This window comes from Rosa chinensis, chromosome 1 (assembly GCF_002994745.2).
Source record: "Rosa chinensis cultivar Old Blush chromosome 1, RchiOBHm-V2, whole genome shotgun sequence".
Classification (NCBI taxonomy): domain Eukaryota; kingdom Viridiplantae; phylum Streptophyta; class Magnoliopsida; order Rosales; family Rosaceae; genus Rosa; species Rosa chinensis.
Genome location: NC_037088.1, coordinates 40,796,977 through 40,822,663, shown reverse-complemented (window position 1 = coordinate 40,822,663; position 25,687 = coordinate 40,796,977). Strand labels below are relative to the sequence as shown.

General features: G+C 40.1%; 2 protein-coding genes and 1 long non-coding RNA gene across 3 annotated transcripts; 1 reads left to right on the top strand and 2 right to left on the bottom strand.

The window, feature by feature from the left end:
• Positions 1-3,337: 3,337 nt before the first annotated feature.
• LOC112181552 (uclacyanin-2) lies at positions 3,338-4,251 on the bottom strand. The gene is made up of 2 exons (XM_024319924.2): positions 4,027-4,251; positions 3,338-3,901 (listed from the first exon to the last, which is right to left on the bottom strand). The coding sequence occupies exons 1-2, from the start codon at positions 4,181-4,183 to the stop codon at positions 3,507-3,509; spliced, it is 552 nt and encodes a 183-aa protein (XP_024175692.1). The 5' UTR covers positions 4,184-4,251; the 3' UTR covers positions 3,338-3,506.
• Positions 4,252-9,251: 5,000 nt separating this feature from the next.
• On the bottom strand, positions 9,252-10,340 carry LOC112166892. Its single transcript, XM_024303821.1, has 2 exons — positions 10,031-10,340; positions 9,252-9,751 (listed from the first exon to the last, which is right to left on the bottom strand). The coding sequence occupies exons 1-2, from the start codon at positions 10,338-10,340 to the stop codon at positions 9,252-9,254; spliced, it is 810 nt and encodes a 269-aa protein (XP_024159589.1).
• Positions 10,341-13,560: 3,220 nt separating this feature from the next.
• On the top strand, positions 13,561-14,476 carry LOC121052540. The gene is made up of 3 exons (XR_005809397.1): positions 13,561-13,611; positions 14,231-14,291; positions 14,427-14,476. It is a non-coding gene; the product is annotated as an uncharacterized LOC121052540 (long non-coding RNA).
• The last annotated feature ends 11,211 nt before the right edge of the window (positions 14,477-25,687 follow it).

The window sequence follows — 25,687 nt, the reverse complement described above, 5'->3', positions numbered from 1 at the left end:
TTTTTTAAAATGTTTATGTTGAAATGACCATTTTAGCCCTCAAAAGTCAAACTTAACGTCCAATTTGGACGGAACAGTAAAAATTGGACACGACTGATTGAAATTGAAAAGTTTAGGAGGTAAAAATTCAAAATTGAAAGTAGAGGGGGTGAAATGATAACACCCCCAAACCTCAGGGGGGTAAACTGAAATTAATCCAAAAACTAAAATGCCTAACCTCTGAAATTCATGTTCAATTATACAAAAACTACAAAAAATAACACTCTTTCCTTATGTAATCACAAGCATTATTACTCAAATTCCATTTTACGGATTGTATCTATTTAATTATAGAGACTAAACGGTTTTCAATATCACTAAAACCCTATTCTTCCTCCTTAAGGCGGTACACCCTACGGCCCCTGTTTACTGCTCAATGACGTCCATTGACGACGTTAACGCTAGCTTCGCGACATCTCTCGCCCTAGCAGGCTCTGATGTTGTTGACATCTCGCACTTGAACAACTCCGACAGGCGTTCAAACTCTGAGGCTTTTCTTTTGCCCAAACCATTGACAAAGAAACAATTTGGCACTCAGGATCTGCAACGCCATTTCCGGCGCATCTGGGTCATTGATGGAGCCTTCAAGGTTCAAGATAATACCCAAGGGCGCTTTGTTTTTTCCTTTGATCTGAAACGAGATCGAAATAAGGTTTTTAGGGGAGGGTCGTGGTATTTTAACAAAGCTCCGGTTCTGCTACAGCAATATGATGGCCTAGAAGATCCTCTCGTCATCCCCATGAATCTGCTCTTTTTTTGGGTCAAAATCACAGGTATCCCTCCAGCCCTAGAAGAGAGAAAGATTATCATGAATGTTGCTTCTGTTGCGGGTAAGTACCTGGACTTTGATCAAAGACTGTATGACAATAAGGGTCAAATTAGGGTCCATGTAGCTCATGCTATTTCCCATCCATTCTTCTTTAAACGAATTCTCAAGATCATTCCTGGAGTGGTGAAAGAGATTACTTTTTTCTATGAAAATTTGCATGGAAAATGCAAGGATTGCCATCTTCTGTTTCATGAACAGGACGTTTGCCCTATTGTTGATGCACAGGTTGTGCATGACACAGCTACACGATCGGAGACATCAGGGAAGTCGCTCACATCCCATTTTTCGGGTTTGTCTGATCTTCGTTTCTAGAATGGAGCATTCCAATTTCAGGGCCTGCAAACACCGCTACTGCCTCTAGTAATGCGGAACCTATTTGGCACTTTTGCTATGAACAAGCACCGCAAGCCTATTGTTGTACGTAGTGAAAACCAAAGGCTTGCTGATGAAGGCAATGCCCTAGCCTTAGTTCTTGTGGACGTGGAGTCATCAACTGTGAAAAGAAATAGGCCTGCATCACCGTATACGTCCCCAAAGAAACTGAAATTTCTGTTTAATGATGGTGAGACTGCTGCTAGCTCAACTATGATGCCTAAGAAGCTAAAAGTTTCAGAGTTCCACACCAAATTCTCAACTAAATCACTGGGTCTCATTGAAGCTCCGGGAGGTGTCTTAGTTCCTAAGGAAGGATCACTCCCGAAGGAATCTATGCAACTAGTCAAAGTGGAACTAAAGAAGAAAAGTGGCTGGCCTCTGGGCTCGAAAAACAAGAACTCTCAGAGTAAGAAGATTGCAATTGAAGAGGTGCTTAGCATGCTTTGCTCTAGAAAACCTCCTAGCCCTAGTGTTAAGGGCAAGGAGAAAATTTAGTTTTTTTTTCTTTTGAACTAAGCCTATTTACTTGACATTGTAACATAGTTTCTAAGCTTTCTTTAAATAAGTGAGCATGGGTACCGTTAAATGATCAGACTTAATCTATGTATCGCTGTGGTTTTTACCACAAACTCTTTTTCTACTCAGAGATGGTAGAGGGAGGATATGTAATGGTCCTTTCTGGCCTGAGAAATATTAATATATCGACATGATATTCTTAAAAATATATATATCACTACTTTTTTTTTTTTTTTTGCATGTGTAATCATTGAAGAAAAACTTTGGATAATTGATCATATGAATTTTGACATTAAATTAAATCAATATTTTAGAGGGCTTCTAACATACATAATTTCTAATACCAAAATCTTAAGTTTTGTGGAGGAGTGTTGCAACTGCTTCGCGGATCCTCCGACTGCGAAGTCTGGGATTAGAACGTTTCGCCGTCGGTCCTTCAGGCAACAGCGGCGTGCGTAGTGGCGATATTTTGGCCGGTGTGGAGCTCAGATTCTTGTACCGAGTTCAGATCCTTTTCTTGGGTGTTGGTCGTAGTCAACGTTTGCTGGTGTAAGGTAGTATCAGGTTTTGGTCTTCTTGTGGAAGTGGTGTAGAGCTCATCGGTGCGATCTATCTTAATGGAGGCTGCTTGGAATCCGGTTCTCTCAAGGCAGTGGGGTTGTGTAGCAATCTTCCGGTTGTGTTGGTGGCCAGGTTGGGCCAAATGTGGTGCATTCTAGTTGTTTTGATGGTTAAGAGTCAATGGTGGTCGCCGAAGCAGTGATGGGCAGTCTGCTTATTTGGAGGATAAGCTCTAACCGAACTTAGGTGGCAGAGATGGAGGGCTTGGGTATTGAGCCTTTGGGCTGCAACCATATAGCCTGGTGGGCTGGGCTTTAGGGCTAGCCCATCTCTCTCTCTCTCTCTCTCATTCATTTAAGCTAGGCTGGATTAGGTCATTTAGGGGAATGGCACTTTCTGACTTTAACTAGGCTTGTGGTGGCCTTCCCTGTTGCATTATGCTAACGTACAACATAATTGTGAGGCGACTGCATTTAGTATTTAGGAGGATGAGTCTTGTTTTGGTTGGGTTTTATTTGTGCTTTTTAACTTTTTTTTTTTTGTTAGTATTTCTTTTTGGTTAGCTAAGCTTTTAAACAAGTGCACATTTTCAATTTGCATGTATATATTAAGTACCAGTTGTTAATGTGGTTACTGGTCTGGCCGGCTTCGACACTATAATGAAACTGTTTTGGCAATCTGATTACGCTAGTTGCTTGATCTAATATTATCAATAAAATATTTGCATTCCCCCCTCAAAAATAAAACATACATAATTTCTAATGTCTAAGATCTTTCACTCGCAGTGTCGGTGCAGGTGTCCTGACGCTGGGATACCACTGCATGGGTGTGTGAGTTACTAACAACTAACCCGATCAAAAAAAAAAAAAAAAAAAGGATCTTTCACTCTACCCATCCTAGCATTTGATGACCAAATATTGAGAACTTTTGGGATTCTTCTTCTCTAGGGAATTGAGGCCGCTTGGATCAAAGAACGTGATGATGGAGGCCAACTCAGTTTTTGATATAGAAATGAGATTAAAAAATTTAATAAAATTGGAACTTCTCATTAACAATAACCATTATATAAACGTAAACTCTACCTCCTTCATCTATGATCACACAAAGTCAACAAAATACACAAAGCACATGGTCAAATTATTAAGAATCCAACAGCAAAAACATAATGAATAGCACTGCCTCCTCCCTAGCCCATAACTGCCATCAAGGTTGCCAACACAAGTGGAACCCCAACCAAATTCATGTGAAGACTACTCGCTGGTGATATCTTAGGCGGTGGCGGTGGCGGAGGTGGCGAGTCATTATTGGCAGGAGTTGTGGTGGTGGGTGGAGCTGGCGTGGCGGGGGTAGTAGTAGGCGGGGTGCCACTTGGGGTGCCAGCCGCCACAACATTGACCAAAAGCTTCATGCCATTAGCACAGTGACCTGGGATAGGGCATATGTAGTAGCTTGGACCAGCTTTGGAGAGGGTGATTTTTGTGGGACTATCCTCATAGGTTTTAATGGAATTACTTGAACTGCAACCGTTGTAGTCTGCTAGGTTTACCTCATCAACTTTGTGGCTACTGTCATAGTTGAACACTGGCAAATTCAAAAGTAACATTTCTAGCGTTAGTATGTGAACCTGATGAGCAGAAGTGGATGAAAGTTTGATATCGGAGTGATCGTAAAATATAAGACCAGTTAAAGAGATTAAAGATATTTACCAAGAGTGTCACCGACGGTGAAGGTTTTGCCGGAAGCCCAAGTGTCATAATTTACACCTTGGTTCCATCCCTGGGTATCACCAACAGTGTGCTCAGCTCCATAAACTGCAGCCGGAGCTGCCACCATGAGTATAAGGAACGCTATTGCCAGGGCCATTTCTATCTCTGAGAATGTTGCAGAGATCAGAGAAAAAGAGGGAGAGAGGTGGGATAAGTGTCTATAAGCACAAAGATATATAGGCCAAGAACAATTATATAATATGAAGTGGAAAAGTCATGCACCTACCATAACATCTTTAATTGGTTAAGGTGCATAGTATACAATTTTTCTGAAACGAAAAGAATTTATATACAGAGTAGTATTAGTTGGTGTGGACTTAGTGGTTTTCCTTCCCTAGTTATCTGTCTAGATAGAACTCTTCCCCCACACCCCATTTTTTGTATTTTTGGCCAGCTCTTTCTACCTACTGCATAAAAGCACGTTCAGACTTGGAACAAAATACGAGGCATTCTCTGACTTTTCTTTCTAGCTCTTCCTCTCTGGCTCGAAGCTAATTGGCTGTGGCATATTTAGCAAAATGGGTCTGGCTTCAGTTTGTTGATGGCTCAGCCATGTCGTTGTAGTTTTAATTTTCTGTAATTAAACAACAAATCACCAAAATCTGTAATTATAGAATTTGAAGGAGTCGCAACCAATTAATCTAAGTGAATTTATGGTAAGTGGTTAGAGCACCCACTACCTAAGATCAAGGTTATAGGCTTGAGTCAATTAGTAAAATTCTTTGATTCTCTTAATTAAAAAAAAAAAAATCTCAGTGAATTAGAAGGAATTTAATGTGGTTTTAGAAGGATGCAAATTTGCAATTTTTTCTTTTTGAAGTATTAGATGCTCAATTCTTACGCAAGTTAACACATCCTCAAACAACAAAAATCCTAACACAATTCATAAACTTAAATCATGACTATTATCAAGAATTTAAGTTACACTACATAGCTCCCTATGCAGTTAATTAGTAAGAATTATGATACATGTTTGGAAAAGACTCGATCTCTCTACCCAACTGCACATCATAACGAACCCAATAAATTATTTAAACCTAAATACATTCGGATCATGTTGCTCAGAATATAGGAAATGTGAAACGTGAAATATATCTTTTTAATATTAGAAAAAGTGTAACTACATATATAAAATTCATCAAGGTTATAATAATGAAGACTTAATCTCCAAACACTCGCTCACCTCAAACAAACTTCCTTCCCCCTTTAATAAGCGCTTAAAATGAGGTCAATGGATCCAACTGGAAATTGGTCTTATATATGGGGCCTAATTGAGAACTTCTCTCCCATGATTAAGAGAGTTTATTGGACATTTCTTTGGCTCCATCCATACAGCTAAGGGACAATAACCAAAATTTAATAGAAAGAGCATGGCTTGGTGGAATCAATTGACCCTCAGCCTTACGCACTGTGTGGATCCACCCAGCCCAATCGTGATGAACAATACCAATCTTATTCTTTTTCAGTTTTTATTTCACCCTCTGTTTCAATCTTATATGGACACCATTTCATTCCAATAACGTTTATTTTAGCAGCTAAGCCAACATTACTAACTTTATGATTGAAAACTTTACACATAAATACAGCTAATTAAGCTGGCCAAGTCCCAACCCAACCCAATGGAATACATAGAAGCTAAAGGGAGCTCTAAACTTCAATATGTCATTAGATGATATCACCATATACTTTTATCCTTTCTTTATCAATTCCACCTACCAAAAGATAAGGGACATCATTATGCAGAGGTTAGGTACATCCCTATATAGCCTCCCATACCCTAGTATCATTTTCTCACTTTCAAATATAGAATGAAACGTATTAGTTATATTAAGAAAATGATTGTTGACTATGTAACTCTAAGAAACCGGTGGAGTTGTTAAGGCGTGCATTAGTTTAATCACTACGAATTTGCTCTTTCCAAATGACAGAATTTTGAAGCAAAAAACAATGGAATTAATTTGCCATTGTCTTGATCGGCACACATTAATGGATAATAGGATATGAAATTATGAATACCTAGCTAGTTGCATGGTCAATGCTTATTCGAGTTTCGTAGGACTCAATAGATTAAGTTTGAACGCTTCTGTCTTTCATTGGTTTTTTCTTGATCCAAGTACAAAATATGCATGATTGGAAAAATTCCTGCACCACCATTTTAAACTAATTTGAAGTTTTTAACAAGTCTACTAGCATGAATTATTAATGATCCATTTTGTTAGTTATGTACGTCGTAAGCTGCAGATAGGCTATAATGTGAAACTTTCTTCTAATCTTCTTTTGAAATGGTCATTCCATCACACGTTACTAAGAGCAAGTGCAGCGGTTGCTCTTTGACAGGGCAAATGCAGGGATTTGCTGATGTGTTGACCGGGTAATTGAATTTTTTGTTTCCACCGGCCCATGCATGACCAGCCAAATCTTGGCTTTGCATGACTAGAGGCAAAAAATCGGGCAAGCCCATGACATTTTCCATGACCCAGTCATTTCCACTGCTAGCTCGGCCCGACCTCCACACATGGGTGACGTCATCAACTTACGCCCACTGTTGCACGCGACGGAAGAGAGAGTGAAAGACACGGACCAAGCAGAAAGGAAAGAAGCACGTGAAGGACACGTTTTTGTCGCGTAGCGACATCAAATCTGCTTAAGGTGGAGACACGTGCGGGATAGCCGTTGGTGATTCAGTTTTTTGAATCCAACGGTCCTTTAATCTGGGCCGTTGGTTTCAAACCAATTGGAGGATCCGACGGTTGCCACCAAATTTATATTTATTTGGTTTTAACGGTTAGAAATGGTAACAAAAAAATTGTAAAAAATTGTAAAAATTTCTCTATAAATACCTACAATTTTTGCTAACATCTCACACCCAAAAAATTAGATTTCATAGTTACACCTTCCTCCTCTTCATATAGCTCATCATCCAAAATTTTCATTATCCAATATAGCCGAATAAAGGGGAAACACATGTCCAGTGGCCAGACACGTGGGAGATCAAAGTGAAGATGAAAATACTGAAGAGAAAAGGAGTTGGATGGATGAGGAAGATGTTCAATTGTGCAAGTCTTGGAAAGTTGTAAGCCAATGTCCGGCTGTGGGCACAAATAAGAAAAAAAACGACTTATGGTTGCGCGTGAAGCGACACTTTGACGCAAATTGGCCAAAGAGCCGATCAAGCCAATCTTTGCAGGGAAGGTGGAAAATTTTGAAGGTTGAACACTTTGAGTGGCATTGTGCATTAAGGCAAGCGAAAAATTTGTACAAGAGCGGTTCGAATGTGGTTGATGAGGTATGTATTTGTTGATAAATCATTTAATTTGTTGATACATTATAGTAAAATATTACATGATAAATAATGTAGTAATTATAATATCGTTTTAATTGTAGTAATTGCTTTTCGTTACAATTAAGATAATTAGTTGATAAATAATGATGTAATTATAACGATGTTTATATTTGTACTTATTGATTTTTATTGTAAAACGGTGAGATACATTCTTATTAAAATTATGACCTTTATATTTTTTGATAAATCATTTAATTTGTTATACATTATAGTAAAATATGTCTTGATAAATAATGTAGTAATTATAATATCGTTTAATTGTAATAATTGTTTTTCGTTATAATTAAAATAATTAGTTGATAAATAATGATGTAATTACAACGATGTTTATATTTGTACTTATTGATTTTTATTGTAAAACGGTGAGATACTTTCTTATTAAAATTATGACCTTTATAATAGATGATATTTCATAATAGCGTTTATATTTGTATTAATTGCATTTTTGATTGTTTTGTTTTAATTGTGTAGCAAGATGAAGCACATAAATTGTGGCATGCCGGGATGAAGAGAAAAAGTGGGAAGTCCAAAAGACACAATTTTCAGAGTTTTTATAGTTACGCTGTTGTGAAGGGCTTTGCACAATTTAATGACATCCCTAGCTATACATCCGGAGGAATGTCAAATGAAGGAAATCAACATATGCGCACACAACCAATTCTTGGAAGTTCTCCCATCTACTTAGACATGGATGTAGATGAGGTAATTGCAGGTGAAACTGCATATCCTAATGTGAGGCCTCAAGGAAGGAAGACTGCAAAAGAAGCAATACGGAAAGGAAAGAAGGCAGCGAAAGATTAAAGTCCTTTGTCAAGCACACTCGAGAGTATAGCGAACAACCAACTAGAGGCAACTGCGGGCAAGAAAAAACTCGATGAGGAATTCGCTCGAAGTCTCCAAGAGGAAAATCAACGAGCATGTATCCTCTTGCAAATCGAAATGCAAAAAGAGCAACTCCTATTACAAGAGAGGGAAAAGCGAAATAAAGAGAGGGAATAGCATATTATGGAGATTGATACAAGTCAAATGACGCCAAATAAAAAGCGTTATTGGTCAAGAAAGTAAAAGAAGATAGTGGAGAAAGAAGAACTTGGCGAGCAGACGCCACATTCTATGGGTGGATACTATCCGCAACCCAATTTTGGTGGTGCATTCCCACAACCAAATTTTGGTGGTACATACCCACAACCTCCTTACCCCCGGTGCATACCCACAACCACCTTACCTCGGTGCATACCCACAACCACCTTGCCCCGATGGATTCCCACAACCTCCCTTCACTGGTGGATTCCCACCTCCTCCATTCACCGGTGGATTCCCACAACCCCCTTACCTCGGTGGATACTATCCGCAACCACCTTACCCCGGGGGATATCCTACACAACCACAATTTTCACCTTTCTCTACGGGTGATTCCACCAACCCTAACCCTAACCCTAATGATGAACCTTCAAACACAAATTGGATTCCTAGAGAGGATGAAGGTCATGATTTGAATAATTAGGTGATTATGCATGTTGTGTAATTGTATTGTACTTATTCCTAGTTTTTCATTTATCATTTATGTAAGCGACAATTTAATGAAATAAAAGTTGTATTTGAAAATTCCTCTTATTAAAGCACACACCTTATATTCAAAATCATAGCACATAATAAACATAATACAAACCAAATTAAAATCACACTGACATAAAAAACATAGATATTAGCCAAATTAAAAGCACACCAACTTCCCAAAACATAATACAAGTACTGGTCAAAGCACACAAACATAACAAAACATAGATATTAGCCAATTATTCCAAAAAACCTATATTATGATCTAGATCTCCATGTTGCCTTGAACGTTCCAAAAATACTCTATCAGATCTTCTTGAAGGTTTGAGTGACTGTTTGCACTTCTAATGGCATCATATCGATCCATGAATCCGTTGAAGTAATAACCATCTCTACCAACGGGATCGAAGTCATCACCGGTCGGTCCTTCCCAAACCCGGGCCAACCTGGGCCTCATATTGTTATCCTCTTCTTCATCGGACTCCAAATCCTCATCGTTGTCATCTGGTCTTTCATCCTCGATTATCATGTTGTGTAATATAATACACGTCAACATGATGTATCGAAGCTTTTCTCTATCCCAGCCATGAGCCGCTCCTCGAACAATACTAAAGCGCGTCTGTAAAATGCTGAAACATCTTTCCACATCCTTCCTGTACCCCTCCTGAGCCTGGGAAAACTTTAGATCCTTGGGTCGTGTAGGCCTTGGAATTGATTTCAGGAAAGTCACCCATTGTGGATAGATACCATCAGCGAGATAGTACCCTAAATTGTGAATCTTGTTATTCACTTGAAATTAGATCTGAGGGGCTCGACCAGCAGTGAGCTCGTCAAACAACGGGGACTTAGCAAGCACGTTGAGATTGTTGCATGATCCAGGCATTCCAAAGAAGGCATGCCATATCCATGTGTCATAAGAAGCGACTGCTTTGAGGATGATAGTGGGCACACGTTTTTGATCGCAGTATTCTCCAGCCCAACTTGTTGGGCAATTCTTCCATTGCCAGTGCATACAGTCTATGCTTCAAATCATCCCAGGAAAGCCTTTTCTCTCAGCTTTGGTGAGAAGTCTTTTGAGGTCGGCCGGAGTAGGAGTCCGGAGGTATTCTGCCGAGTACAGATTAATGATTCCTCTTGTAAATCGTTTCAGAGCCTCAATGGAGGTAGATTTCGCCATCCGACAATACTCAGCGCATTGATTTGCCCTGGCACCATAAGCAAGCATTCTTAAGGAACATGTCAGCTTCTGCTGGGGGAGTAGTTCGACTTTCTTAGCAGCATCTGATTTCTGGACAAAGTACTGGTCATAGCGACAAAGGTCACTAGAGATGCGGTTGAACACATTGTGACTCATCCTGTACCGTGTCTAGAATACATCTTCACTGAAAACTGGACGCTCCACAAAGTAATTTTCCATCATGTTTTTCCCTCTTGATTCCCTAAATCGCTCCTCATTCGGTGCAAGCCATAGTTGAGAACCTCGTCGTCGTGATCTGGAGGAAGCTTCAGCTTCAGCGACTGCTGCTACCACAAGAGCATTAGTCGTACACAGCTCTTCATGATCTTCATCTCGAGATTTTCGATACTTAGCCCATAATCTCTTCATTGAAATGAGGGAAGGAGAGGAAATGTATTGGATCTGGAGATATGAAAAAGAAGGAGATTTGTGAATATCAGCTTGTGAGGAATGGTGTGCTGCCTCTTGCTCTATTTATTTACAATTTTCCCATAAAAAGTGATCATACTTCGAGGACACGTGTCCACTCCTGGTTCGACGTAATCTAATCCGTAATCTAATCCAAAATCTTAGATAAGATTACATCAACAATAACTGTTAGATTGAATAGTATGCAAATGATCTGGTCTGTTCAAAGATGTTGGTGGTTATTTCAAGCATTTCAAAAAAATTGTCGGTGGTGCCTTCACTCATTTCAAGGAAAATTGTCGGTTGTGCCTTCACTCATTTCAAGATAAATTGTCGGTGGCTCATAATTTGTCCACCGAAAATATTTTTCAAAAAAGTAAATTGCATAATTATCCATAAATCTCCATTATTATCATCAAATATATATATATATATATATATATATAAATTCAATGAATAGTAAAATAAATAAAAAAAGAACAGTGAAAATTAAACAAAAAAACAACTGCTGAACAGTCTTGACCGGTCAAGAAAAAAAACGGGTGGAAACCCATGTCCAGTGTCAGTGAACAGTAACTTGATTGGTCGAATTCTTAAATTTTCGACCTTGACATTTCTTGACTACGCACTATGCCAAAATGTGCTTCAGACGACATAAGTTTTGTTTTATGTTGTCTGAGTTTTTCAGACGACATAATTTTTTTTTGTGTTGTCTGAATATAGACTAAAGCCATACTCGTTTAATTTGAAAAAATGGTGAGCATTCAAACGACACATTTGTGTAGTTGTAAAAGATGATGATTTCCTATCTCAAAGATCGTTTCATTTTGAAAATATGGTTAGATACAGACAACACTTATATGTTGTTGTAAAATATGGGGATATTTCAAATCTAACCCTGAGAGAATATTTAGAATTCCCTCCAAAAAATTCTAGTCCTTTCCCTCTCAAAATGCCGAGACCCTAGCTGACTAGTCAATAGGGGTGATACTCAGACAACACAATTGTGTTGTGTGAAGAAGTGAGTTTCACTTTTTTTTTTTCCAAGTCATTTTTGGCATTTGTACACATTTACTCCTTCCCATCTCGGTTCACTCTTTCAGCCACATAAAATCCCCATTTTCTCTCTCCACCTCTCGTTTGCTTCCCCGAAACCCAAAATCCCTAGAATATCTCAATTCAGAAATTTTGTTCAGATCCAGTCCCCGAAACTGTGAAATCAGTTGGAATAACACCATTAGTGAAATCAGAGGACTGAAAAGGAGCGTGAGATTGGCCTGTGAAATCAGTCCTCTGTATTCGTGTCTATCTCTTAGAAGCCAATCTTTTCTTCTCTCATCTCCCCTCTCTCTTCCGCTCCCTCACTTCTCCCCCACTCCCCACCACCGATTCTCCCCACCCATCATCTCCGCTGTCCAATTCCGCCACCCTCACGCCCTCCCCACTGTCTAATTTGAGGGGGACGAATGTTGAAAAGGTTTTGTTGTGAGTTGTGACTTAGGAGTGAGTGGATTGAGTTTTGAGGGAGTGAGCGAATTGCAAATAATGTTTAGTGGTGGTGGCTCTTATGTCTCGAATCACCTACAGCTGCGAGACCGCGACCTCCGCCGCCGCCACCAACCCCAACTTGGTTTTGGGTTCGTCTTTGGCTTTGGATTGGGTACTCGAATCGCTGGGCTACGAGTATGACGCTCTCTCAAATCCTTGTCTGCTCATAGAATCTCGTCCTTTCGCTCTATCATTCATTCCAAGTCTCCTCCCGACATTCCTACACTCTCCCACTGTTTCAACTACTTAATTACTCCTCCATCCCTTTCCACTATTTCTGTTCCCATTCAACCTTTGCTATTATTTATTCTGATCTTTCTTCGATATATATAGTCTATCAAATAATGAAATTGACAACTTGTTTAGATGTAAGACTAGTATTTGTTAAGACTTGTGGGGCAGCAAGTAACCCAGAATGGATTATCATCTTTCTAGTCTTATTGATTCAATGGAGAGATACAATGTAGGGATCAGTGTTAATCAATTGATTCAGTTGTGCTTATCATGGTTTGGTTTTGATTTTTAATCCTTCAGATACACACACATGCAATGTATGTAAATATTTTGTATGTGGTCAAACCTCTGATTCCTTTTCTTTTGCAAAGCCAACGAGAAGACGAATGCGAGCTTCCCTCTGACGTGTTGTCCTCAGTGGCAGGTTTCTTTCTTTCCACCTGTTTCCCTGTTTCATTTGTTCACCAACATGTTCGTCACATTATATAAAGAAACTTGTTGCTAAGTCGTGCAAGTACAGGACTAGTCTATCTGTAAGAACCCTTTTGTGTGTTGTAGCCGGTGAAATTACTCCTAGCTGATTCATCAAGTACTCTATCACACTTCTTTTAGTAGCTTCATGACTAGATAACTTAGAGACACCACTTTCAAAGTACCCTACTAAGCTCAAATTTAAAATCAATTAACCAACTGCTGAGCAGTAGAAACTAATACAAAATCAGTGTAATACGACAAGCTTTCTCATACCCAAGTAATTGCAATGCAAATCCTTTTTATTGACATAGAACACTCTCGAGTATTGTGAAATTGAGAGAACTTCTAAATTTCTCCTTTCGATTCATTTGCAACATTCTGATATTGCCAAGTTTTTTCGGTCACTTAGCAAGTTGTATCACTGCACTCCTAACATTCTTTCACTAAGTTTTCTTTATAGATGTATAGGCTTTGCATATGTGCTTTCTGTACTGAAAATTTATAATTGGTATAACCATCTGCTTAGTTAAGCATATTTATCTTAAGCCATGCACTTATTATTTCTTTTATTTTGGTATTGTACCTAGGAGGAATAGTTGCACTGGGAAAATTTGATGCCCTTCATATTGGTCATCGAGAGCTTGCTAGTTGAGCCTCAAACGTCGGACCTCTATTTGTTTTTATCATTTGTTGGAATGGCAGAAGTACTGGGTTGGGAACCTAGGTATTGTAGTTGTGCACCCTCCTTCTTTGTTTATTATTTGTTTGAACTGCCTTCCTTTTTTCTAGTTTGTATTTTCTGTTGCTATTGTCCTTAGAATCCTGTTATATTTAATCACTTTATAATGATGATGAAGATTAAGAAGGTTGTTAAGACTCCTTGCCATCTCTATTGAACATTTGTCTCTTTCCTCTTAACAGAATTTGTTTCTAAGTCTTTTTATCTGATTTCTTCTATGCAGTAGAAATATATTAATAATAAACTGTGTTGTAAGGAGGTGAAGAAGATGTTTATTAATATGGGTTCCAATAGGGGGAGAAATTCCAGGTTCAGGCTTTAAGATGGAGAATGTCTTAGTGATTTACTTCAATTTTCAAAGATTTGAGAACAAATGTAAGTATCAAGGCTCTCATGTTTTTACATGTATTTCTTTGTCGTTGTATCTACCTGTGGAAAAGTGTAAAGAAGCCGAAGGGCTATGGATAGAAAAAGGAATGGTAGAACATAAATGCATAGCTAGTATTAACACATTCCTAGGGATCCTTGTACATATTAATTTTTATTGAATTCTATTAATGGTATATGTAATATGACTCTTAACAATCTGCCTTGGTAAATGTAGAGGTCAGCCAGATAGTATTGTGCAGGACATTTGAAATATGGTTCGCTCCTACATTGAGAAGGTAAAGTCCATTGAAATTTTGATCTGCTTTCTTCTTCTTCTTCTTTGTTTTTATTTATTATTTTTTATAATTCTCTTTTTTCCCCTGAAGTTGTTTCTATGTTTAATCATCTTATCTGTTCAACATTTTATGCAGCCCAACAGTATAATTTTAGCAATTTCACCTGCTAATCAAGATCTTGTTACATCTGATGCAATTAAAATCTCTCGTGAAGTGGATCCAACAGGTGCATCTAAAAATTCACATCCAATTTTCTTATCTGTTGCTTCCCAAAAAAGATTCATCTGGTGCTTCTAAAATCAAAGTAATATCAAGTCAATCTACTGAAATGTGAATCTTGTAGCTGATATAAACCCGTATGTTGCATGAGAACATGGTTCTAGATGTTTAGTGTTTAGTCTAATGTTATTTTTTCACAGGGGAGAGGACAGTTATATTTATTTTTCTTGTGCTGTTATATTTTTTCACAGGGGAGAGGATAGTTATATTTATGTTTAGTGTTTAGTCTAATGTTTAGTGTTTGTTGATTTTTCTTGCACTGTTATATTTATTTATTAGGTGATACCCTACATAGCAAGTGAGTACCAGAAAGATAAAATATGGCCAAGACGGACCCGGCCTAACAAACGTGATTGTCAAGTTGTTATTGTTGTTGATGATTCCCACAGTATGTCTGAGAGTTGCTGTGGGGATGTTGCCATTGAAGCTCTGGTGATAGTGTGTCGTGCAATGTCACAACTAGAAAATACTGGCAACCTTGCTGTTGCAAGCTTTGGAAAGAAAGGCAAAACATAAGGTTGCTCCATGACTTTGATCAGCCCTTTACTGGGGAGACGCTGGATTTAAGGTCAGGATTGACTAGTGTCAAGACAACAATAGTACAATTGATTTGTCTGCGCATAATTGTACCAACAAGGTATTTCCTCTCCCCCCTCCCTCCCCTTTAGTTATTTTTTTCTTTTTATACTTCTGCTCATGGAAAACAAGAGAACTTTGAATACATCACTACCCAATGACAACTAGTTTAAAATGTTACACTATTTGAAATACAGTGAACTTTAACTCGAAACTTTCATTTTCAAGGCTGGAGCTGCCTCTAATGAACCCTAAGCTCTTCCTTACAGTGGGCATCAATCCACCCCAGGCATGTTCTATATTCCTTACAGTTTGCTGACTTCATACTATTAGTGACATGTTCAATAATTTTATCATGCTTTCCCTAGTAATGTTATCATGCTAAGAAGTTTTCTTTCTTATTTTATTGAATTGTTCCAGGGTGTTCTTCTCTATAGACCCCCAGGAACAGGGAAGACATTGCTAGCCAGAGCAATTGCAAGCAACATAGATGCTAACTTTCTAAAGGTTAGTTATTCATGTCTGTGGCTTTTATACTGAGGTTTTACTTTTTATGCAACAGAGTGCCTACTATTTTTGTATATTGCCCTGTTGGGAAGAGTAATAAAAGGGGAATTTGATTTAAATGTTGCTCTTAAGACCCTCGATCTTTTCTCCAAGTAATTTCCTTCACTCTCAAATGTTGGTGTTCAATTCAGTAGTCATACAGACTGATAAGATTTCTTTCACTGTTCATTGCGGTGTTAAACTCTTTCTAACCTTGTTTTGTCATCTAGATACTTCTCAATGCCTTACTCACTCCCCAAACTTGATATGGTTGCGGTTCCTGAATTTTCTGGTGGGGCCATGGAGAATTATGGTTTGATCACATACCGTGAAAATGAACTGCTTTTTGTTTCCTGAGTGGAAAGTTTGGTCTCTCTTCAACAAACTACTGGTGGACTAATTATGGATGCGCTGGAACATTCACATCTAATTCAGGTAACAATCAAATACTAATGTTAATATTTGCAAAAAATGCTCTGGAATTCATAAAAGATAGACTGTCTGTCTGTTCATATGCTGACAGGACCCGCCCCGGATTCCACCCTGGAACCCGAGGTGGCCCTGCGGGGCCCACCTTAGTGATAACTCTACCGAGAACTGGTCGAGTCACCCCTAAAGTGGACTACCCAAAACAGTAACCCACAATAGATCAGAGCCAAACAAAGAAGTGCGGAAGCTATTCGTCAACTATGCCTCGAACCACGTACGCCCGACCTCAACTAATAACGCCTGCAAACTGGGCATTTGAAAACGAAGGGCCCAGGGGAAAGTACATAAAAACGTTAGCGTGAGTGGACAAAAATAAACAAATATAAACCAAATGGATTTTATACTTTCCCACATTTATTTCTTTTAGAAATTCCCGATGCATGCAATGATTAACGAAAACAAAACAAGAGAAATTCCACTCATAAAAACCGACTAGCCCCGCTAGTCCCATATGATTTAAAAGAAAAAGTTGGAACTCCGATACTCAAGGAAAACAAGACCAGCCCCGCTGGTTAAATGAAAATCGAGCTAGCCCCGCTAGCTAAGAACAACAATCAAAGAACATAGGGGAAATGGGTTCACCATACGGGAATGGAGCCCCTCAGGCTCTACCTACCCTCGACTGCCATTCGCACATAGATTGTGCGAGGAGGAGAACTAATAACCTCAACTACCATTCGCACATAGATTGTGCGAGGAGGAGAATATAACCTCGACTACCACCCACGTGAGGAGGAGAAAGCTACGTCACTGCCACCCACAAACACAAAGTAAGTGAGGAGGAGACCTAAACACATGACCCGCGTATGGTGAAAAAGAAGATAGTCGAAAGCCAAGCAAAACTGTATAATTTCCCCACTTATTTCACAAAGTAAAAATCCAAATGTATAAAGACGTGACCCCGCACGCCAAGCTCAACTCAGGTTCAAATATAAGTAAGGTATAAATAAGTATAAAATTATACTTCCTCGAAACTCATTAATAATCTCAAATCGTCGAGTAGAAATAAATAAATAGTATAAATTGATCCGCATGAGTCAAAGTCCTCAAATCGAGCATAACGAAATTTAATTCAAATGTTCAAACCAATAAATCAATCATAAACCAAACAAAATAAAATGCTCGATAAATAAGTTGATAAATCAATATCTTAAAACATGCGGAATTTAATTTGCATGCATCAATTAAAATCAAAGGTCCACTCACAGTACTATTGGGTGACCACACAAACGAGTTCCTTTATCTAGCCGTAGCTCGCAACATTGCCCTGTACACAATTAAATTTCCGTAAACGGCAATTCGATAAAATAATTACGAACCTAAACGAAACCTGAAAATCTCTATCTCCAATACTTCTCAAATTCACCCCAAATCTCTTCCACAATTCCAATTCCTCAATTTACATATTCCAATAATGAAAACGAGGGAAATCCGACGGCCGGATGTCCCATGATTCCACCACAAAACTCCAAACTTCGAAAATTCACAAACAATTCCAAACTCCTCCAAAATTCACCAAACTTCACATATATGCCCTATGATAATTATAGAATTTAACTAGCCAGAAAATGAAATTAAAAAGCTTCCCTAGCCGCCGCTACCGCCGCCCACAGTGGCGGCACCGCCGCCACCGCCACCAGCTCCGATGGCCACCAAACTTTGGCAGCAGCACCTACTCAACACACTGATTCAACTTCTCAACTACAACATTCCCAAATAACAACTAGAAACAGTCGAAATCAATCCAAGAACACAAACCCAGAAAATTTCAAGAACCCTAATTCGATCCGGCCTCTACACTTCAAATCGCGTTACAAGACCATAGGGGAAATGATCAGTGGTAAAAACCAAACCTTCGACGAAGAAATGGGGACCGGAGGTGGCCGGAATCGCCGGGAATCGGCAAAAGTCCCAAACTGCAGCCGGAGTGGTTTAGGCTTCGATCCGTGGTTTTCCGGCCAAATCGTGGAAAACCAAGGCTGCTGGGGTGCTCGGAGGGAGGAAGCGCTCCTCTGGTGACCGGTGGCACGCCGGTTGGTGGCCGGAATCGCCGGAAATCGGAGGGAGGAAGGAAAGGGTCGAACCGGAGAAGAGAGAGCTCGGGGGGGGAGGAGAGAGAAAGGGGAAGGGTGGGTTTCCGGAAATGGAAACCTACCCTAGGTAACTTTCTATTTTAATCAAAAATTACCATGAACAGTAACTTCACATTTTTGGCCATAACTCTCGCATACTAAGTCCGATTTTTACGCACCACATATGCACGCGCTCGGTTTAACGTCCTCTACAACTTCCATGAAGAACCTTTCCTCAAATTTTGACCCGAACAAAAGGTCAACTTTTAGGGCCACAAAAAGTACTAAACCGAAAGTAAAAGTGAAAGTAAAGGCTGTTTACCGTCCAAATGACTAGTAAACCGGTAAATTCAGGTTCGGGACGTTACAATCTCCCCTCCTTAAAAAAAATTTCGCCCTCGAAATTAACACGGACAAGTAACAACTATACACGTCCCCGAATGTCACTTACATAGCCGATCACGTCATGTAACACATCTTTCGAAACTCGTTTCATCGTCAGAACAAATATCTCAATAACTTAACTATTACCACCAGTAATGGCACCAAAATAGTAAGATTACTCAATTCCTCCAAAGCAATCCTCTACACGTATTAAACTCAAACAACAACCAGTTTTCTAGGACGACAAAACACCATTCACCAGGGTATCCATGATGGAGAACAAATAGCACTCGTCCAATATCTTGTATCAAACCACACAACACACGGATCAGAAAGTGGTCCCGCCACGTAACAATCCAATTTCCGAAGCAATTATAGTACGCAGAGACAACCCAAAAATATTGTCACTCATCACAGACACTCAAACACAAACTCGAACTCTGGTTTCCGCACCCTAATCCATGCCCCAACAAAATTGTTGACATCGAGGAAAAGACAACCATAACATTTTCCTCAAATCACATTTCGTAGCACAACTCGAAACTGTAGAGTAGTTTTACTCTACCATCACCGGGGATAGGCGCAAGGTAATTAACCAATCGAATACGCAAAGAAAACCCTAGGAGGTCGGCGTACAAGAGGCATAGCACCAGAAGAGAACCAACTAACTTTGTACCTTACACACTTGATGAATACCACAGCACCGAAGAGTACACGATGGGGAACCGCTGCAGTCGGGCCATCACTCGAGAGGTACTAGGCAACACCAAGCATATAAGGTAACAGAATAGAAACGAGTCTACAGAACCTAACAACCTAATGCTCTGATACCAACTGACAGGACCCGCCCCGGATTCCACCCTGGAACCCGAGGTGGCCCTGCGGGGCCCACCTTAGTGATAACTCTACCGAGAACTGGTCGAGTCACCCCTAAAGTGGACTACCCAAAACAGTAACCCACAATAGATCAGAGCCAAACAAAGAAGTGCGGAAGCTATTCGTCAACTATGCCTCGAACCACGTACGCCCGACCTCAACTAATAACGCCTGCAAACTGGGCATTTGAAAACGAAGGGCCCAGGGGAAAGTACATAAAAACGTTAGCGTGAGTGGACAAAAATAAACAAATATAAACCAAATGGATTTTATACTTTCCCACATTTATTTCTTTTAGAAATTCCCGATGCATGCAATGATTAACGAAAACAAAACAAGAGAAATTCCACTCATAAAAACCGACTAGCCCCGCTAGTCCCATATGATTTAAAAGAAAAAGTTGGAACTCCGATACTCAAGGAAAACAAGACCAGCCCCGCTGGTTAAATGAAAATCGAGCTAGCCCCGCTAGCTAAGAACAACAATCAAAGAACATAGGGGAAATGGGTTCACCATACGGGAATGGAGCCCCTCAGGCTCTACCTACCCTCGACTGCCATTCGCACATAGATTGTGCGAGGAGGAGAACTAATAACCTCAACTACCATTCGCACATAGATTGTGCGAGGAGGAGAATATAACCTCGACTACCACCCACGTGAGGAGGAGAAAGCTACGTCACTGCCACCCACAAACACAAAGTAAGTGAGGAGGAGACCTAAACACATGACCCGCGTATGGTGAAAAAGAAGATAGTCGAAAGCCAAGCAAAACTGTATAATTTCCCCACTTATTTCACAAAGTAAAAATCCAAATGTATAAAGACGTGACCCCGCACGCCAAGCTCAACTCAGGTTCAAATATAAGTAAGGTATAAATAAGTATAAAATTATACTTCCTCGAAACTCATTAATAATCTCAAATCGTCGAGTAGAAATAAATAAATAGTATAAATTGATCCGCATGAGTCAAAGTCCTCAAATCGAGCATAACGAAATTTAATTCAAATGTTCAAACCAATAAATCAATCATAAACCAAACAAAATAAAATGCTCGATAAATAAGTTGATAAATCAATATCTTAAAACATGCGGAATTTAATTTGCATGCATCAATTAAAATCAAAGGTCCACTCACAGTACTATTGGGTGACCACACAAACGAGTTCCTTTATCTAGCCGTAGCTCGCAACATTGCCCTGTACACAATTAAATTTCCGTAAACGGCAATTCGATAAAATAATTACGAACCTAAACGAAACCTGAAAATCTCTATCTCCAATACTTCTCAAATTCACCCCAAATCTCTTCCACAATTCCAATTCCTCAATTTACATATTCCAATAATGAAAACGAGGGAAATCCGACGGCCGGATGTCCCATGATTCCACCACAAAACTCCAAACTTCGAAAATTCACAAACAATTCCAAACTCCTCCAAAATTCACCAAACTTCACATATATGCCCTATGATAATTATAGAATTTAACTAGCCAGAAAATGAAATTAAAAAGCTTCCCTAGCCGCCGCTACCGCCGCCCACAGTGGCGGCACCGCCGCCACCGCCACCAGCTCCGATGGCCACCAAACTTTGGCAGCAGCACCTACTCAACACACTGATTCAACTTCTCAACTACAACATTCCCAAATAACAACTAGAAACAGTCGAAATCAATCCAAGAACACAAACCCAGAAAATTTCAAGAACCCTAATTCGATCCGGCCTCTACACTTCAAATCGCGTTACAAGACCATAGGGGAAATGATCAGTGGTAAAAACCAAACCTTCGACGAAGAAATGGGGACCGGAGGTGGCCGGAATCGCCGGGAATCGGCAAAAGTCCCAAACTGCAGCCGGAGTGGTTTAGGCTTCGATCCGTGGTTTTCCGGCCAAATCGTGGAAAACCAAGGCTGCTGGGGTGCTCGGAGGGAGGAAGCGCTCCTCTGGTGACCGGTGGCACGCCGGTTGGTGGCCGGAATCGCCGGAAATCGGAGGGAGGAAGGAAAGGGTCGAACCGGAGAAGAGAGAGCTCGGGGGGGAGGAGAGAGAAAGGGGAAGGGTGGGTTTCCGGAAATGGAAACCTACCCTAGGTAACTTTCTATTTTAATCAAAAATTACCATGAACAGTAACTTCACATTTTTGGCCATAACTCTCGCATACTAAGTCCGATTTTTACGCACCACATATGCACGCGCTCGGTTTAACGTCCTCTACAACTTCCATGAAGAACCTTTCCTCAAATTTTGACCCGAACAAAAGGTCAACTTTTAGGGCCACAAAAAGTACTAAACCGAAAGTAAAAGTGAAAGTAAAGGCTGTTTACCGTCCAAATGACTAGTAAACCGGTAAATTCAGGTTCGGGACGTTACAATCTCCCCTCCTTAAAAAAAATTTCGCCCTCGAAATTAACACGGACAAGTAACAACTATACACGTCCCCGAATGTCACTTACATAGCCGATCACGTCATGTAACACATCTTTCGAAACTCGTTTCATCGTCAGAACAAATATCTCAATAACTTAACTATTACCACCAGTAATGGCACCAAAATAGTAAGATTACTCAATTCCTCCAAAGCAATCCTCTACACGTATTAAACTCAAACAACAACCAGTTTTCTAGGACGACAAAACACCATTCACCAGGGTATCCATGATGGAGAACAAATAGCACTCGTCCAATATCTTGTATCAAACCACACAACACACGGATCAGAAAGTGGTCCCGCCACGTAACAATCCAATTTCCGAAGCAATTATAGTACGCAGAGACAACCCAAAAATATTGTCACTCATCACAGACACTCAAACACAAACTCGAACTCTGGTTTCCGCACCCTAATCCATGCCCCAACAAAATTGTTGACATCGAGGAAAAGACAACCATAACATTTTCCTCAAATCACATTTCGTAGCACAACTCGAAACTGTAGAGTAGTTTTACTCTACCATCACCGGGGATAGGCGCAAGGTAATTAACCAATCGAATACGCAAAGAAAACCCTAGGAGGTCGGCGTACAAGAGGCATAGCACCAGAAGAGAACCAACTAACTTTGTACCTTACACACTTGATGAATACCACAGCACCGAAGAGTACACGATGGGGAACCGCTGCAGTCGGGCCATCACTCGAGAGGTACTAGGCAACACCAAGCATATAAGGTAACAGAATAGAAACGAGTCTACAGAACCTAACAACCTAATGCTCTGATACCAACTGACAGGACCCGCCCCGGATTCCACCCTGGAACCCGAGGTGGCCCTGCGGGGCCCACCTTAGTGATAACTCTACCGAGAACTGGTCGAGTCACCCCTAAAGTGGACTACCCAAAACAGTAACCCACAATAGATCAGAGCCAAACAAAGAAGTGCGGAAGCTATTCGTCAACTATGCCTCGAACCACGTACGCCCGACCTCAACTAATAACGCCTGCAAACTGGGCATTTGAAAACGAAGGGCCCAGGGGAAAGTACATAAAAACGTTAGCGTGAGTGGACAAAAATAAACAAATATAAACCAAATGGATTTTATACTTTCCCACATTTATTTCTTTTAGAAATTCCCGATGCATGCAATGATTAACGAAAACAAAACAAGAGAAATTCCACTCATAAAAACCGACTAGCCCCGCTAGTCCCATATGATTTAAAAGAAAAAGTTGGAACTCCGATACTCAAGGAAAACAAGACCAGCCCCGCTGGTTAAATGAAAATCGAGCTAGCCCCGCTAGCTAAGAACAACAATCAAAGAACATAGGGGAAATGGGTTCACCATACGGGAATGGAGCCCCTCAGGCTCTACCTACCCTCGACTGCCATTCGCACATAGATTGTGCGAGGAGGAGAACTAATAACCTCAACTACCATTCGCACATAGATTGTGCGAGGAGGAGAATATAACCTCGACTACCACCCACGTGAGGAGGAGAAAGCTACGTCACTGCCACCCACAAACACAAAGTAAGTGAGGAGGAGACCTAAACACATGACCCGCGTATGGTGAAAAAGAAGATAGTCGAAAGCCAAGCAAAACTGTATAATTTCCCCACTTATTTCACAAAGTAAAAATCCAAATGTATAAAGACGTGACCCCGCACGCCAAGCTCAACTCAGGTTCAAATATAAGTAAGGTATAAATAAGTATAAAATTATACTTCCTCGAAACTCATTAATAATCTCAAATCGTCGAGTAGAAATAAATAAATAGTATAAATTGATCCGCATGAGTCAAAGTCCTCAAATCGAGCATAACGAAATTTAATTCAAATGTTCAAACCAATAAATCAATCATAAACCAAACAAAATAAAATGCTCGATAAATAAGTTGATAAATCAATATCTTAAAACATGCGGAATTTAATTTGCATGCATCAATTAAAATCAAAGGTCCACTCACAGTACTATTGGGTGACCACACAAACGAGTTCCTTTATCTAGCCGTAGCTCGCAACATTGCCCTGTACACAATTAAATTTCCGTAAACGGCAATTCGATAAAATAATTACGAACCTAAACGAAACCTGAAAATCTCTATCTCCAATACTTCTCAAATTCACCCCAAATCTCTTCCACAATTCCAATTCCTCAATTTACATATTCCAATAATGAAAACGAGGGAAATCCGACGGCCGGATGTCCCATGATTCCACCACAAAACTCCAAACTTCGAAAATTCACAAACAATTCCAAACTCCTCCAAAATTCACCAAACTTCACATATATGCCCTATGATAATTATAGAATTTAACTAGCCAGAAAATGAAATTAAAAAGCTTCCCTAGCCGCCGCTACCGCCGCCCACAGTGGCGGCACCGCCGCCACCGCCACCAGCTCCGATGGCCACCAAACTTTGGCAGCAGCACCTACTCAACACACTGATTCAACTTCTCAACTACAACATTCCCAAATAACAACTAGAAACAGTCGAAATCAATCCAAGAACACAAACCCAGAAAATTTCAAGAACCCTAATTCGATCCGGCCTCTACACTTCAAATCGCGTTACAAGACCATAGGGGAAATGATCAGTGGTAAAAACCAAACCTTCGACGAAGAAATGGGGACCGGAGGTGGCCGGAATCGCCGGGAATCGGCAAAAGTCCCAAACTGCAGCCGGAGTGGTTTAGGCTTCGATCCGTGGTTTTCCGGCCAAATCGTGGAAAACCAAGGCTGCTGGGGTGCTCGGAGGGAGGAAGCGCTCCTCTGGTGACCGGTGGCACGCCGGTTGGTGGCCGGAATCGCCGGAAATCGGAGGGAGGAAGGAAAGGGTCGAACCGGAGAAGAGAGAGCTCGGGGGGGGAGGAGAGAGAAAGGGGAAGGGTGGGTTTCCGGAAATGGAAACCTACCCTAGGTAACTTTCTATTTTAATCAAAAATTACCATGAACAGTAACTTCACATTTTTGGCCATAACTCTCGCATACTAAGTCCGATTTTTACGCACCACATATGCACGCGCTCGGTTTAACGTCCTCTACAACTTCCATGAAGAACCTTTCCTCAAATTTTGACCCGAACAAAAGGTCAACTTTTAGGGCCACAAAAAGTACTAAACCGAAAGTAAAAGTGAAAGTAAAGGCTGTTTACCGTCCAAATGACTAGTAAACCGGTAAATTCAGGTTCGGGACGTTACATATGCTGCAAGGAAAAAATATATATTTTCACTTGAATTATAACACTGCTTAACACTCCTATATATTTCAGATCCTGTAAATAGATAATTTTGATCCATCATCTATTAATATACTGTTCTACATAATGTCAGGTCTACACCACGCACGTTCAGTTCTTGAAATATTCGATGCTATCAGCTATAAAAAGGGATCTGCTGTTATATGAATGTTCCAGGCTTATCTTGGTGATGATATATTCCAGGTACAAAATTAACGTCCTTAAGTTATAGAAACCTTTGCACCAATAACTTCATGTTTTCATATTGAATATCATATGTGGAAATGCTCTTCTAATCACTCAGCGTGTTATGAAGTCATTCTAGGTTGCTGGTGATGTTACAAAGATTGATATTCTGAAAGTCACCCTCATGTTGAGAAATGGCAGACCAAGAACCAAGGCAAACTGAAAGAGCAAAAGAAGCCTAAACTTAGCCTAGAGTGTACAAACGGGCAGTCTATTTCTACTATTAAATTTTCAAGCTTCAGTACTCCACCTGGAAG